The 17,326-nt window shown below is 41.4% G+C and overlaps 1 protein-coding gene across 1 annotated transcript in view; it reads right to left on the reverse strand.

Moving 5' to 3' along the window:
- LOC128641671 (uncharacterized) overlaps positions 1 to 17,326 on the reverse strand; it is a 133,376-nt gene that overhangs the window by 37,225 nt on the left and 78,825 nt on the right. The window contains exon 10 of the mRNA XM_053694203.1: positions 9,158 to 9,313. Within this exon, the coding sequence (XP_053550178.1) occupies positions 9,158 to 9,313 (156 nt within the window). The remainder of the gene's footprint in view (positions 1 to 9,157; positions 9,314 to 17,326) is intronic.

The raw sequence follows: 17,326 nt of genomic DNA on the forward strand, positions 1-17,326 counted from the left end.
CTCTCATACTGAGGTGAATTTGTCTAGAGTCTGTGACATGTATATTGCCCTATTTTGAATCTAAGGGCTTGTTTAATGCTTCTCATGTTGTGGGATATTTGCTAATGTTTGTTATACATGTACACTAATATACTTATTTAAGCCAGCTGTAGTAGCCTGATGGTTAGCTTAGCTGCCTAGCAAGCGGAAGGTTTGCAGTTTGAAACCAGCTGCAGCTACTTGCACCTTGAATGTGTGCTCGCAAGCTGTTTTAACATATAATTTATGTATAGAACAATATTAGAATATTTCTCCTATTGAGGTGATTTATTATCTAATGCCTGTGACATTCTAGTCCCTTGCCTTCTTTATACTTCTGTAGTGTGCTTACGTCCTAATAGGTTTAGTTGTTAACCTATGTTCTTGAATGGACATTACTTTTTTCCCTATTGAGGATGGCTTGTCTTGCTTCTATAGGGTTGTTGGTTTGTTCCCAACTGCTGGGGCAAAATGTTCTTTTTAATGTCTGTGACATATTTTGTCCAATGTGTAAAAAAAAAAAAAAAAAAAAAAAAAAAAAAGGATTTTAGAACTCTAAGATGATTTTTTAATTCTTCTTCCTTTCACTACTTCAGGAATCATCATCTTCTTCCGCACCTTCATAGAGGTCTGTCCAGCCTTGGAAAGTAGTATCTCAAGGATTAAGGATGGGATTATTTCTTGTTCTCCTAGAGGCAGATCTCTCCCATCTAGATTTTCTTTAATCCAGTTTAAGAGATAGGCATTCCTAAACTGTCTAAAGGATCTCGCTTCTCTAGGAGTGATTGTACCAGTTCCTCTGGCGGAACAGGTCAGGGATTATGTTACATCCTATTCGTGGTTCCCGAAAAAGAGGGAATTTTTGGTCCCATTTTAGATCTCTAGTATCTAGATCAAATGGTTTCCGTCCTTCAAGGGGAGACTATCTTTCTTTCCCCCTTTAGTTCAGGATCAGTACGTTTTCCATAAACTTGGAGGACGCGTATATTAAATTCCTATCCACTAGGATCCTTTCCATTTTCAGAGTTTTTCCTTTTAGACAAACTCTTCCAATTCGTAGCCCCCAGCCCCTCAAATCTTTACAGTTCTAGGGGCTCTTCTGGCAGTGGCCAGATCTCTAGAACTGTGGTGGCGCCTTCCTGAGCGATATCTTGGTTCGGACGCTCGCTCAGCAAAATATCTCTTGTTGTTTCTCCACTCTCTCAGATGGAAGGATATTCTGGATAAGAATTCCTTGGTACCAGATACCAGGAGATGCTTTTTGGGGACAATCACAGACTTTGATCTCCATGAAGATTTTCTTATGATGGTCTGGATCTCATAAGGAACGTCTGTTGCATAACCTGGATGTTGTGCGTGCTCTAAAATTCTATCTGCAGGAAACTAGAGATTATCGACAATCCATTGCCCTTTTTGTTGAGTTTTCTGGTGAACGTAAGGGTCAGTGGGCCACTTCCTCTACTTTCTTTTTGGTTGAGAAGTGTTCTTCGGTTGGCTTATGAGACAGCTGGACAACAGCCCCCTGAGAGGATTACGGCTCATTCCACTAAAGCTGTCCTTCTTACTGGAACTTTAAAAATGAGGCTTCTGTGGAACAAATCTGCAAGGTTGCCACACTTGATCCTCTTTGCATACTTTTTCCGAATTCTACAGATTCAATGTTTTTTCCTCGGCTGAGGCTTTTTTTGGGAGGAAAGTTCTTCAAGCGGTGGTGCCTTCTGTTTAGGTCCGCCTGTCTTGTTCTCCCTCCCTTTCCATTCTCTGTCCTCCAGCTTGGGTATTTGATTTGTGAACTCTCCATGACATTGGAAAAAAAAACTAAATTTATGCTTACCTGATAAATTATTTTCTTTCCTTGCATGGAGAGTCCTTGACCCACCCTTATTTATATTTTTCAGACGGCTTTTGTTTTTATTCTAAACTTCAGGCACCTCTATACCCTTTGTGTCTCTTCTCTTTCGGTATTCAATCGGCCGAATGACTGGGGGTTTATGGGAAGAAGGAGCGATACTTACAACTTTGCTGGGGTGTTCTTTGCCTTCTCCTGGTGGCCAGGAATTGAGTTCCAACTAGTAATTACAATGGATTCGTGAACTCTCCATGCCAGGAAAGAAAAGAATTTATCAGGTAAGCATAAATTTTGTTTTCACAAAGAATATGGAAGTATATTTAACTCTCCAGTTAATAAAGACTCTTATAGCTTCATTGGATGATATTAAAAAAAAAAAAAAGTTTAGAAGAGTCCTATCGTATATATAGTTAAATGATGGATTATAGAAAAAGGAAATTTATGCTTACCTGATAAATTTATTTCTTTTACGATATGACGAGTTCACGGATTTCATCCTTACTTATGGGAATATCGCCTCCTGGTCAGCAGGAGGAGGCAAAGAGCTCCACTGCAGAGCTGCATATATAGCTCCTCCCTTCCCTCCCACTCCAGTCATTCAACCAAAGTTAGGAAGATAAAGGAAAAGCCAAGGAGCAGAGGTGACTGAAGTTTAACAAAAATAAATACCTGTCCTATAAAAAGACAGGGTGGGCCGTGGACTTGTCATATCGTAAAAGAAATACATTTATCAGGTAAGCATAAATTTCCTTTTCTTTTACAAGATATGACGAGTCCACGGATTTCATCCTTACTTATGGAATACAATACCAAAGCTATAGGACACGGATGAAAGGGAGGGACAAGACAGGAACCTAAACGGAAGGCACCACTGCTTGAAGAACCTTTCTCCCAAAAACAGCCTCGGACAAGGCAAAAGTATCAAATTTGTAAAATTTGGAAAAAGTATGAAGAGACGACCAAGTTGCAGCCTTGCAAATCTGTTCAACAGAAGCATCATTTTTGAATGCTCATGAGGAAGCCACAGCCCTAGTAGAGTGAGCCGTAATACGTTCTGGAGGCTGCTGTCCAGCAGTCTCATATGCAACACGGATGATACTCTTCAGCCAAAAAGAAAGAGGTCGCCGTAGCTTTCTGACCCCTACGTCTTCCAGAAAAAAGAACAAATAATGAAGATGATTGACGAAATTCTTTAGTCGCCTGCAAGTAAAACCTCAGGGCACGGACCACGTCCAAGTTACGTAACTGACGCTCCTTCTTAGAAGAAGGAATGGGACACAAGGAATGAACAACAAGTTCCTGATTAATATTCTTATTAGAGACAACCTTAGGAAGAAAAACAGGTTTGGTACGTAACCAAAAATAAAACTTTCCAAGATAATAACTTAATATCTATGGAATGCATGGGTTCAAACGGAACCCCTTGAAGAACATTAAGAACTAAATTCAAACTCAAAAGAGGAGCAATTGGTCTAAACACAGGCTTGATTCTAGTCAGAGCCTGACAAAAAGATTGAACATCTGCCAGACGTTTGTGTAGCAAGATAGATAAAGCAGAAATCTGTCCCTTTAAGGAACTTGCTGATAACCCTTTCTCCAATCCTTCTTGGAGAGAGGACAAAATTCTAGGAATCCTAATCTTACTCCATGAGTAGCCCTTGGATTCGCACCAATAAAGATATTTACACCATATTTTATGGTAAATCTTTCTAGTAACAGGCTTACGTGCCTGGATCAAGGTATCAATGACCGAATCAGAGAACCCTCGCTTAGATAAAATCAAGCGTTCAATCTCCAGTCAGCTGCAGAGAAATTAGATTTGGGTGATGGAAGGGCCCCTGAATGAGAAGGTCCTGCCTCAATGGAAGTTTCCACGGCGGCAGAGAGGACATGTCCACCAGATCGGCATACCAAGTCCTGCGAGGCCACGCCGGAGCAGTTAGAATCACTGAAGCCCTCTCCTGTTTGATCCGTGCAATTACCCGGGGAAGGACAGCAAACGGTGGAAACACATAAGCTTGGTTGAACGACCAAGGCACTGCCAGGGCATCTATCAGTGCGGCCTGAGGATCCCTGGACCTGGATCCGTATCTCAGGAGCTTGAGATTCTGACGAGACGCCATCAGATCTAATTCCGGTCTGCCCCACCTGAGAATCAGGATGAAAAAGACCTCCGGATGGAGTTCCCATTCCCCCGGATGAAACGTCTGTCTGCTCAAAAAATCCGCCTCCCAGTTGTCTACACCTGGGATGTAGATTGCTGACAGATAACAAGAGTGAGCCTCCGCCCACCGAATTATCTTGGATACTTCTGTCATCGCTAAGGAACTCCTTGTTCCCCCCTCATGATTGATGTAAGCCACAGTCGTGATGTTGTCCGACTGAAATTGGATAAATTTGGCCAACGCCAACTGAAGCCCAGCTTGAAGGGCATTGAATATTGCTCTCAAGTCCAGAATATTGATGGGAAGTAGAGACTCCGACCGAGTCCACACACCCTGAGCCTTCAGGGAATTCCAGACTGCACCCCATCCTAGTAGACTGGCGTCCGTTGTCACTATCACCCATGAAGGTCTGCGGAAGCACGTCCCCTGGGACAGATGATCCAGCGACAACCACCAAAGAAGAGAGTCTCTTGTCTCCTGATCCAGATCTATCTGAGGAGACAAATCTGCATAATCTCCATTCCACTGTCTGAGCATGCTCAGTTGTAGAGGTCTGAGATGCAACAGAGCAAACTGAATTATGTCCATTGCCACCATCATTAAACCAATTACCTCCATGCACTGAGCCACTGAAGGCCGAGGATTGGACTGAAGGGTTTGGCATGTATTCATAATCTTTAAGTTTCTGACTTCCGTCAAGAAAATTTTCATGGATACGGAATCTATCAGAGTTCCTAGAAAAGGAACCCTTGTCTGTAGAATTAGTGAACTCTTTTCTAGATTCACCTTCCACCCATGAGTCCTTAGGAAGGACAGAACCATGTCGGTATGAGACTTTGTAAGATGGTAAAACGACTCCCGAGTTAGAATATCGTCCAGATAAGGCGCCACTGCAATGCCCCGCAGACTAAGAACCGCCAGCAAAGACCCTAGAACCTTTGTGAAGATCCTGGGTGCCGTGGCTAACCCGAAGGGAAGAGCCACGAACTGAAAATGTTTGTCCAGGAAGGCAAACCTTAGAAACTGGTGATGATCTTTGTGGATAGGAATATGAAGATATGCATCCTTATGCATCCTTTAAGTCCAAGGTAGTCATATATTGACCCGCCTGGATCAATGGAAGAATTGTCCGAATAGTCTCCATCTTGAAGGATGGAACTCTGAGAAATTAGTTTAGACTCTTGAGGTCTAAAATGGGTCGGAACGTTCCCTCTTTTTTTGGGAGCCACGAACAGATTTGAGTAAAACCCCTGCCCCTGTTCCTGTATTGGAACGGGACAAATTACTCCCATAGTGGAGAGGTCTTTTACACAACTTAAGAACGCCTCTCTCTTTATCTGGTCTACAGACAATCGTGAAAGAAGAAACCTCCCTCTTGGGAGAGAATTTTTGAATTCCAGTCGATACCCTTGGGACACGATTTCCAGTGTCCAGGGATCCTGAACGTCTCTTATCCAAGCCTGGACAAAAAGAGAAAGTCTGCCCCCTACTAGATCCGGTCCCGGATCGGGGGCCGCCCCTTCATGCTGTCTTGGGAGCAGCGGCGGGCTTCTTGGGTTGTTTACCCTTGTTCCAAGTCTGGTTGGGTCTCCAGATGGACTTGGCTTGTGCAAAGTTCCCTTCCTGTTTAGCAGAAGAAGAGGGGACTCCCTTGAAATTCCAAAAGGAACGAAAATTATTCAGTTTAATCCTTTGTTTAGCTGCTTTATCCTGAGGTAGGAGATGACCCTTACCTCCCGTAATGTCAGAAATGATTTCTTTGAAGTCAGGCCCGAATAGGGTCTTTCCTTTGAAAGGAATAGCCAAAAGCTTTGATTTAGAGGATACATCAGCAGACCAAGATTTTAACCATAAAGCTCTACGCGCTAAAATGGCAAATCCTGCATTCTTAGCCGCCAACTTGGCAATATGAAAAGCGGCATCTGTAATAAAAGAATTAGCCAGCTTAAGGGCCTTAATTCTGTCTAGAATTTCCTCTAAAGGAGTCTCAGTCTTAAGAGACTCTTCTGAGGCGTCAAACCAAAAGGCAGCCGCAGTTGTAACTGGTACAATACAAGCCGTCGGTTGTAATAGAAAACCCCGGTGAATAAATAGCTTCTTTAGAAGACCCTCCAATTTTTTATCCATAGGGTCTTTGAAAGCACAACTGTCCTCAATAGGAATAGTTGTACGCTTAGCCAGGGTAGATATAGCTCCCTCCACCTTAAAGACTGTTTGCCAAGAATCCCGAACAGTGTCAGCTATGGGATACATTTTCTTAAAATTAGGAGAGGGGGAGAACGGGATACCCGGTCTTTCCCATTCCCACGTAATAATTTCCGAAATTCTTTTAGAAACCGGAAACACATCGGAATAAGCAGGGACCTCTAAATATTTGTCCATCTTACACAATTTCTCTGGTGGTACCACTATAGAGTCACAGTCATCAAGAGTCGCCAAAACCTTCCGAAGTAACAGGCGGAGGTGTTCAAGCTTAAATCTAAAGGACATGACGTCTGAGTCAGTCTGAGGCAACACACTCCCCGAGTCAGAGAGTTCCCCCTCAGACAGAAGCTCCCTACCCCCAACTCAGATCCCTGGGAGGGTACATTGGAGATAGCCATCAAGGCGTCAGAAGTTGCAGGAACCACATGGGTCTCAGCCCTGCTACGTTTGCCCTGTAACAATGGCAACTTAGATAAAACTTCTGTGAGAGTGGATGACATAACTGCAGCCATATCCTGCAAAGTGAAAGAAGTAGACGCAGTTGAGGAACATGGCGTCTTTTATCCGTGGGCGTTAAAGGCTGTGAGGTTTGGGGAGAAAGTAGCGGTATACCCCGAGTCTCATTGGTCTGAGAACTTTCTCCAGGCATATCTTTCTCAGTAAATATTTTCTCTTTACATTGTAAGGCTCTCTCTATACAATTGTCACATAAGGTAACAGGGGGTTCCACAATGGCATCCAAACACATAGGACAGGTAGTTTGTTCAAGGTCATCCATAATGATAACGCAAACAACCAACCAACTTGGTCAAATCACATAAAGAATCTGCTGTACTGTATCTTTAAAAACAGCAGACACTTTAATAATAAGATATTGTATAAAGGATTTAACTGCAATGGTAATCCAGAATAAAGTTTGAAAAACTAATGCAGAGCGTGTTATAAATTTTCAACTGATTAAGGAGGGCAATATCACATTTGTATAATAGGGCAATTTCACATGTGCACAAAGTTACAAAGGTTTACTCCGCTGCGGCTCCTACCTGCCTCCTGACCTCAGAAAAACACTGCCACGCTGAACACCTAAATCGCTTGTAAATTCTCCCACAAGCGGACTTAGGGGCCTAGTAAACGCTGCCGGAACAGAGAGAGCTACGCTACCATAGCGCGCAAAAGCAAGTCCAGCCCTTCGTGGGCATAACCGTCAACCACAAAAAAAACGTCAAGAACCGTAACATAAAAATACAGAGCCTTCCCCAGCATCAGCCCCATAATAAAATATATACACAATCGTTTCCCAGCTCTTCTAGAGTGTCTGGCAATAGCGTATGCCTCTATAAACAACGTCCAGTATCTCTGTCCGGTCTGCGCCCTTAGATTATCTGGCCACATAAAAAGTTCACTATGCATACACACCCCAGTGCTATTAGGTTATGCAAACTGCCCTAATGTCAGGGGGAAGAATAAAGGGAGATATCTCCTATTATATATCAAAGACAGTACAGTTAATCTGAGTATAAGTATGTCCCAGAATAAGAACTGCACTTACCTCTGTGCTGCAGGTACAGCACGATAATTTCACAGTGTCAAGAGGTCTCATTTCTTCCTCCTGAGGTCCTGTGAAAGAGCAGGGTCATGGTTACAAGCTCACCAGACCATGGACAGAAAATGCAGCACAAATATGGGAGGCACAGAGGATATAGAAATCCCCCAGTTCCCATAGTCTGTATGACTATTCAGAAGCTGCACTGTAGTAAAAAAACAGCACACATCGGTACCGTTTGAAAATAAAAAAACTCTTGATTGAAGAATCTAAACTAACACCTCACTTTACCTCTTCCTATCACTAACATAGGCAAAGACAATGACTGGAGTGGGAGGGAAGGGAGGAGCTATATATGCAGCTCTGCTGTGGAACTCTTTGCCTCCTCCTGCTGACCAGGAGGCGATATTCCCTTAAGGAAGGATGAAATTCGTGGACTCGTCATATCTTGTAAAAGAAAATTAAAAGTTAGCCAAATAATAAAATCATGGGGACCTTGTTCTTATATTCGCATCTGAAAGCAACATAACTTGGGCATGTATCACACTAGCACTGGAGGACAAAAAAACTACTATGTAGTAGTTACACCGAACTCCAGTTGCAAACCTGCAAAGTAGATTATCATTTATTTGTAAAGCACCATAACATTCTACGCAATTGAGTATATGATCATGGAATGTGTATATAATACAGAGGGAAATTGAACCTTCTTTGTAGATATTTAGACATGTGTATTATTTCGGCAATAAATAGTGGCACAAACAGAGCCACCAATTACTAGCTGTATTTAGCACATAAATGGTACAGAGAAGTGTGCCTGGTCTAGGTTTCTACAATGAGTGTTTATTTTACAACAAAATGCTCTAACAAATTATAGCATTTTTATACTAGTACAAAAAGTTTAGCATTCTTAAAATTTCTAAATATTACACGGAGGACTAGAGCAGGGACTCTCTCTCTACACAATCCCCCAGTTGATTGCCAAACAGATCTCAATACCCCTTTACCAGACCTATAAGGTACCAGTGTGACTTCAAAAGATAAAAAAAAAGGATTTTATCTTATCTTTTTATATATAAAAACATCAGATAATAAATTCACAAGCTAACTACAAACTAGTGAGATTAATACTGTTGTTTTTGTGCAATCAAAAGATGGAATTGAAGAACAGTTACTGACAATGTTGTCTCATCTGACATCAAGTCTATTTAATTTTTTGACTTCAGCATAAACTGTTTCATGTTCAATACTTATATTAACTTATTCAGAGATCCACTCAAATACCCCAATATCATTTGGTTTCCATAACCCTGGTTAAGAACCCTTAGACTACAGCATTTAGACCACTTAAAATAAGTACAAGATAAGATAGTTCACCTCTTGTCCTTTTCGAGTTTTTTTACCCTGCACTCCACAACCGTTAAGGCCTCCCAGAGACATTCCTTCTTGCCTTTGTTTGTACGTTGACCAGTCAAATTCTGACCAGCTAGGACAGACGTAAGTAATAAGTTATCCCATGGGTGAATGTTTAGGCTAGTAAAAGAAAGAAATATTATTTTAATACTAAAATAGTTACATGTATCGATTTTTTTAACCCCCCCCACCACCACCACCACCACCACCTTGAAGGGACATAAAATGCTCCAATGTGTGATTTGCAAGAAATAGTACAAATATAAAATGCTCTGTGATTTTAACACATACAAAATAGATTTAACACATTCTATGGGATATTATACATATCTTGCTTTTGTAAAAAAAAAATTGTGCTTTTGTCCTTTGCTCAAAACTAAAATCAGTAACCTGTAAAAGCCACAAACGTGCTATTTGATTTGAAGGTTACAGAGTTTTGACCTCTCTAGGGAATGTGGGACAAAGCACAATTTATTTTTTTTACAAAAAAGCAAGAACAATTTAATGTCATTTTAAAAGGATATGAAACTCATTTTTTTTCTTTCATGATTCAGATAGAGCATGTAATTGTATGCAACTTACTCCTATTATCAATTTTTTTTCGTTCCCTTGGTATTTTTATTTGAAAAAGGAGGAATTTAAACTTTGGAGCCGGCCCATTTTTGGTTCAGCAACTTGGGCTGCATTTAGCCCCCAATCAGCAAAGCTGGGTAGTGGTTAATTGACATTTATAAATAACAGAACATTTTATAATATTGCAAAGTATTACACTGCGCCCACAAACTGGCAAAATGGACTATGTAGTGAATATAATATAAACTGCGTTTAGGGCTCTTTTGGAAACACTACTCCCCCATACAGTAAATACATTAGGTAGGTGAATTCCATTTTTATGTCAGTTATTTACTATTGATAGGCGTATGAGAAACCTCATTGGAAAGAGGGTGCTCCTCTTTTCAAAATGTGTGCCATACCCCTATGTTTTAGGGAGTGACATGAGATGAAAGATGGCCACTATTCTTTATCATACCCTTTCTAGTGCTAGCTGAGGCAAGTGCTCGTGCTCGCCATTACCAGGGTAATCATTTAAAAGTGGGTTAAAATGTTAAAAATGGACATTAAGAGTAAAATTCAAAAGGCACAATCTGGGTCCAAAACAAACTTTCATGAATCAGATGGTGCATGTCATTTTAAACAATTTTCCAATTTACTTTTATCACCAATTTTGCTTTGTTCTCTTGGTATTCTTAGTTGAAAGCTAAACCTAGGAGGTTCATATGCCAATTTCTAAGCCCTTGAAGGCCGCCTCTTATCTCAGGGCATTGTTTTTTTACAGTTTTTCACCACTAGAGGGTTTCCATGTGTTTTATATAGATAACACTGTGCTCACACACGTGGAGTTCCTAAGAGCCAGCACTGATTGACTAAAATGCAAGTCTGTCAAAACAACTGAAATAAGGGGAAGTTTGCATAGGCTTAGATACAAGATGATCACAGAGGTAAAAAGTGTATTAATAGAACTGTGTTGGTTATGCAAAACTAGGGAATGGGTAATAAATGGATTATCTATTTTTAAAACAATAACAATTCTGGTGTAGACTGTCCCTTTAAAGGGACAGTCTACCATATAATTGTTATTGTTTTAAAAGATAGATAATCCCTTTATTACCCATTCCCCAGTTTTGCATAACCAACAGTTATATTAATATACTTTTTACCTCTGTGATTATCTTGTATCTAGGAACCTTCTTCCAGCCCCCTGATCACATGACTTGCCTTGCATTTAGCATTATTTTGTGCTAAATCTTAAATAACCCTCTGTGCCTGAACACAGTGTTATCTATATGGCCAAAGTGTACTTTCTGTCTCTTTTTGTTGAAAAGAGATTTAAAAAGCATGTGATAAGGCTTAGAAATTAGCATATGAGCCTACCTATGTTTAGTTTCAACTAAGAATACCAAGAGAAAAAATATCAAATTTGATGATAAAAGTAAATTGGAAAGTTGATTAAAATTAAAAGTCCTATCTGAATAATGAAAGTTTAATTTATACTTGACTGTCCCTTTAAGTCCCCTGTAAAATGTTTAATTATGCTTGAAAATATGAAATGCACTTAAACTTTACCTGTAAGTTACGTATTAAAAATAATGTTTTTTACACTTCCTAGAAGCTGGGGCAGAATTCTAAGAGAATACTACACAGTGATTTCCTGATCAATTGCATAGAGCTCATTTGTGCCCCCCCCTATATGGCAATATCAACGGCTATAACAAAAAATAAATTTGGCCTTTCAAGGAGTTGCAAACAAATTACTTTAAATGCTTATAAACCATCTATTTTGGTATACTGTGGATATTTAATCATTTCACTGCCTTTTATTTTACATAGTGTGTGCATTGTTAGTATATGGTATTAACTCTTTCTATAGTATACAGGTACAAAACCCTTTATTCAAACTGCTTGGGATCGGAAAAGGTTTGGATTTTGAAATATTTGTATCTGTAAAATGGGACCAAGTGTAAACAACAATATATTATGTAATTTAGGCAATATTTACATGTCATAATATATCTTATACATGCAACCTAAAGGTAGTTTCATATCCTTTTAATACTCGTATAGACATAGTGACATTAGAAAGATAGTACAGTACTGTAATCAGAAAGGTAGCAGTTGTTTTAAACAAATAGAGACTATTATTTGAAATTTTTAACACAAAAAAACAAACTAACAAAAGATGCATGCAGAGAAGATTGTGACTTACTGGGGTGAAAAAACAAAATGTATTCTTTCCTGATAAAATTTCTTTCTTCCCGTGCATGGAAAGTTCACGATTTTATTCCAATTACTAGTGGGATTTCAACTCCTGGCATGCAGGAGGCGGCAAAGAGCACCCCAGCAGAGCTGTTAAGTGTCACTTGCCTTACCCATAATCCCCAGTCATTCGGCCGAAGGAAAATGGAAAAGGACAATGGAAAAAGAAGATAACACAAGGGTATAGAGGTGTCTGAGGTTTATACCAAAAAGTTGCCGTCTTAAAGGTAATAAGAGCAGGTCGTGGACTCTCCATGCCCGGAAAGAAAGACATTTATCAGGCAAGTATACATTTTGCTTTCTCTCGTATGGCATGGAGAGTCCACAATTTCATTCCAATTACTAGTGGGAACCAATACCCAAGCAAAAGGACACAGAATGAAAAGGAGGGAGAATAAGACAGGCAGACCTAAACCAAAGGCACCACCGCTTGAAGAACTTTTCTCCCAAAAGAGGCCTCAGCCGAGGCAGAAATATAACATTTGTAGAATATGGAAAAAGTATGCAAAGAGGAGCAAGTGGCCGCCTTAAAGATTTGCTCCACAGAAGCTTTATTTTTGAAAGCCCAGGAAGAAGAGACAACCCTAGTGGAATGAGCTATAATTCTCTCATGAGGCTGTTTTCCAGCTGTCTCATATGCTATTCGGATAACACTTCTCAACCAGAGAGAAAGAGCTGTAGAAGTGGCCTTCTGACCCTTACCTGTGAAAACAACAAACAAGGCAGTAGAAATCACACTGCAGAGCCGAAAGTTCGGAAATTCTACGAGCAGACAAAAACAGAATTTATGCTTACCTGATAAATTACTTTCTCCAACGGTGTGTCCGGTCCACGGCGTCATCCTTACTTGTGGGATATTCTCTTCCCCAACAGGAAATGGCAAAGAGCCCAGCAAAGCTGGTCACATGATCCCTCCTAGGCTCCGCCTACCCCAGTCATTCGACCGACATACAGGAGGAAATATGCATAGGAGAAACCATATGATACCGTGGTGACTGTAGTTAGAAAAAATAATTCATCAGACCTGATTAAAAAAACCAGGGCGGGCCGTGGACCGGACACACCGTTGGAGAAAGTAATTTATCAGGTAAGCATAAATTCTGTTTTCTCCAACATAGGTGTGTCCGGTCCACGGCGTCATCCTTACTTGTGGGAACCAATACCAAAGCTTTAGGACACTGATGAAGGGAGGGAGCAAATCAGGTCACCTAAATGGAAGGCACCACGGCTTGCAAAACCTTTCTCCCAAAAATAGCCTCCGAAGAAGCAAAAGTATCAAATTTGTAAAATTTGGCAAAAGTGTGCAGTGAAGACCAAGTCGCTGCCTTACATATCTGGTCAACAGAAGCCTCGTTCTTGAAGGCCCATGTGGAAGCCACAGCCCTAGTGGAATGAGCTGTGATTCTTTCAGGAGGCTGCCGTCCGGCAGTCTCATAAGCCAATCGGATAATGCTTTTAAGCCAAAAAGAAAGAGAGGTAGAAGTTGCTTTTTGACCTCTCCTTTTACCAGAATAAACAACAAACAAAGAAGATGTTTGTCTGAAATCTTTAGTGGCCTCTAAATAGAATTTTAGAGCACGGACTACGTCCAAATTGTGTAACAAACGTTCCTTCTTTGAAACTGGATTCGGACACAAAGAAGGTACAACTATCTCCTGGTTAATATTTTTGTTGGAAACAACTTTCGGAAGAAAACCAGGCTTAGTACGCAAAACCACCTTATCTGCATGGAACACCAGATAGGGCGGAGAACACTGCAGAGCAGATAACTCTGAAACTCTTCTAGCAGAAGAAATTGCAACCAAAAACAAAACTTTCCAAGATAATAACTTAATATCTACGGAATGTAAGGGTTCAAACGGAACCCCTTGAAGAACTGAAAGAACTAGATTAAGACTCCAGGGAGGAGTCAAAGGTCTGTAAACAGGCTTGATTCTAACCAGAGCCTGAACAAACGCATGAACGTCTGGCACAGCTGCCAGCCTTTTGTGAAGTAAAACAGATAAAGCAGAGATCTGTCCCTTCAGAGAACTTGCAGATAATCCTTTCTCCAAACCTTCTTGTAGAAAGGATAGAATCTTAGGAATTTTTATCTTGTTCCATGGGAATCCTTTAGATTCACACCAACAGATATATTTTTTCCATATTTTATGGTAAATTTTTCTAGTTACAGGCTTTCTAGCCTGAATCAGAGTATCTATTACAGAATCTGAAAACCCACGCTTTGATAAAATCAAGCGTTCAATCTCCAAGCAGTCAGTTGGAGGGAAACCAGATTCGGATGTTCGAATGGACCTTGAACAAGAAGGTCCTGTCTCAAAGGTAGCTTCCATGGTGGAGCCGATGACATATTCACCAGGTCTGCATACCAAGTCCTGCGTGGCCACGCAGGAGCTATCAAGATCACCGAAGCCCTCTCCTGATTGATCCTGGCTACCAGCCTGGGAATGAGAGGAAACGGTGGGAATACATAAGCTAGGTTGAAGGTCCAAGGTGCTACTAGTGCATCTACTAGAGTCGCCTTGGGATCCCTGGATCTGGACCCGTAACAAGGAACCTTGAAGTTCTGACGAGAGGCCATCAGATCCATGTCTGGAATGCCCCATAATCGAGTTATTTGGGCAAAGATTTCCGGATGGAGTTCCCACTCCCCCGGATGGAATGTCTGACGACTCAGAAAATCCGCTTCCCAATTTTCCACTCCTGGGATGTGGATTGCAGACAAGTGGCAGGAGTGATCCTCCGCCCATTGAATTATCTTGGTCACTTCCTCCATCGCCAGGGAACTCCTTGTTCCCCCCTGATGGTTGATATATGCAACAGTCGTCATGTTGTCTGATTGAAACCTTATGAATTTGGCCTTTGCTAGATGAGGCCAAGCTTTGAGAGCATTGAATATCGCTCTCAGTTCCAGAATGTTTATCGGGAGAAGAGATTCTTCCCGAGACCATAGACCCTGAGCTTTCAGGGGTTCCCAGACCGCGCCCCAGCCCACCAGACTGGCGTCGGTCGTGACAATGACCCACTCTGGTCTGCGGAAGCTCATTCCCTGTGACGGGTTGTCCAGGATCAGCCACCAACGGAGTGAATCTCTGGTCCTTTGATCTACTTGAATCGTCGGAGACAAGTCTGTATAATCCCCATTCCACTGTCTGAGCATGCACAGTTGTAATGGTCTTAGATGAATTCGTGCAAAAGGAACTATGTCCATTGCTGCAACCATCAATCCTATTACTTCCATGCACTGCGCTATGGAAGGACGAAGAACAGAATGAAGTACTTGACAAGAGCTTAGAAGTTTTGATTTTCTGACCTCTGTCAGAAAAATCCTCATTTCTAAGGAATCTATTATTGTTCCCAAGAAGGGAACTCTTGTTGACGGGGACAGAGAACTTTTTTCTATGTTCACTTTCCATCCGTGAGATCTGAGAAAGGCTAGGACGATGTCCGTATGAGCCTTTGCTTTTGACAGAGACGATGCTTGAATCAGGATGTCGTCCAAGTACGGTACTACTGCAATGCCCCTTGGTCTTAGAACCGCTAGAAGGGACCCTAGTACCTTTGTGAAAATTCTCGGAGCAGTGGCTAATACGAATGGAAGTGCCACAAACTGGTAATGCTTGTCCAGAAAAGCGAACCTTAGGAACTGATGATGTTCCTTGTGGATAGGAATATGTAGGTACGCATCCTTTAAATCCACCGTGATCATAAATTGACCTTCCTGGATGGTAGGAAGGATCGTTCGAATGGTTTCCATTTTGAACGATGGAACCCTGAGAAATTTGTTTAGGATCTTGAGATCTAAAAAATTGGTCTGAATGTTCCCTCTTTTTTGGGAACTATGAACAGGTTGGAGTAAAACCCCATCCCTTGTTCTCCTATTGGAACTGGATGAATTACTCCCATCTTTAACAGGTCTTCTACACAATGTAAGAATGCCTGTCTTTTTATTTGGTTTGAAGATAATTGAGACCTGTGGAACCTTCCCCTTGGGGGTAGTTCCTTGAATTCCAGGAGATAACCCTGAGAAACTATTTCTAGTGCCCAAGGATCCTGAACATCTCTTGCCCAAGCCTGAGCAAAGAGAGAAAGTCTGCCCCCCACCAGATCCGGTCCCGGATCGGGGGCCAACCCTTCATGCTGTTTTGGTAGCAGTGGCAGGCTTCTTGGCCTGCTTACCCTTGTTCCAGCCTTGCATCGGTCTCCAGGCTGGTTTGGGTTGAGAAGTATTACCCTCTTGCTTAGAGGATGTAAAATTAGAGGCTGGTCCGTTTCTGCGAAAGGGACGAAAATTAGGCTTATTTTTAGCCTTAAAAGACCTATCCTGAGGAAGGGTGTGGCCCTTTCCCCCGGTGATGTCTGAAATAATCTCTTTCAAATCAGGACCAAACAGTGTTTTACCCTTGAAAGGGATGTTAAGCAATTTTGTCTTGGAAGACACATCCGCTGACCAAGACTTTAGCCAAAGCGCTCTGCGCGCCACGATAACAAACCCTGAATTTTTCGCCGCTAATCTCGCTAATTGCAAAGCGGCATCTAGAATAAAAGAGTTAGCCAATTTAAGTGCATGAACTCTGTCCATAACCTCCTCATACGAAGATTCTTTATTGAGCGACTTTTCTAGTTCTTCGAACCAGAAACACGCTGCCGTAGTGACAGGAACAATGTATGAAATTGGTTGTAGAAGGTAACCTTGCTGAACAAACATCTTTTTAAGCAAACCCTCTAATTTTTTATCCATAGGATCTTTGAAAGCACAACTATCTTCTATGGGAATAGTAGTGCGTTTGTTTAGAGTAGAGACCGCCCCCTCGACCTTGGGGACTGTCTGCCATAAGTCCTTTCTGGGGTCGACTATAGGAAATAATTTCTTAAATATAGGGGGAGGAACAAAAGGTATGCCGGGCCTTTCCCACTCCTTATTTACTATGTCCGCCACCCGCTTAGGTATAGGAAAAGCATCGGGGGGCACCGGAACCATTAGGAACTTGTCCATCTTACATAATTTCTCTGGAATGACCAAATTGTCACAATCATCCAGAGTAGATAATACCTCCTTAAGCAGTGCGCGGAGATGTTCTAATTTAAATTTAAATGTTACAACATCAGGTTCAGCTTGTTGAGAAATTTTTCCTGAATCTGAAATTTCTCCCTCAGACAAAACCTCCCTCCTGGCCCCTTCAGATTGGTGTGAGGGTATGTCAGAACCGTTATCATCAGCGTCCTCTTGCTCTTCAGTGTTTAAAACAGAGCAATCGCGCTTTCTCTGATAAGTAGGCATTTTAGATAAAATGTTTGCAATAGAATTATCCATAACAG

This window comes from Bombina bombina, chromosome 11 (assembly GCF_027579735.1).
Source record: "Bombina bombina isolate aBomBom1 chromosome 11, aBomBom1.pri, whole genome shotgun sequence".
Classification (NCBI taxonomy): domain Eukaryota; kingdom Metazoa; phylum Chordata; class Amphibia; order Anura; family Bombinatoridae; genus Bombina; species Bombina bombina.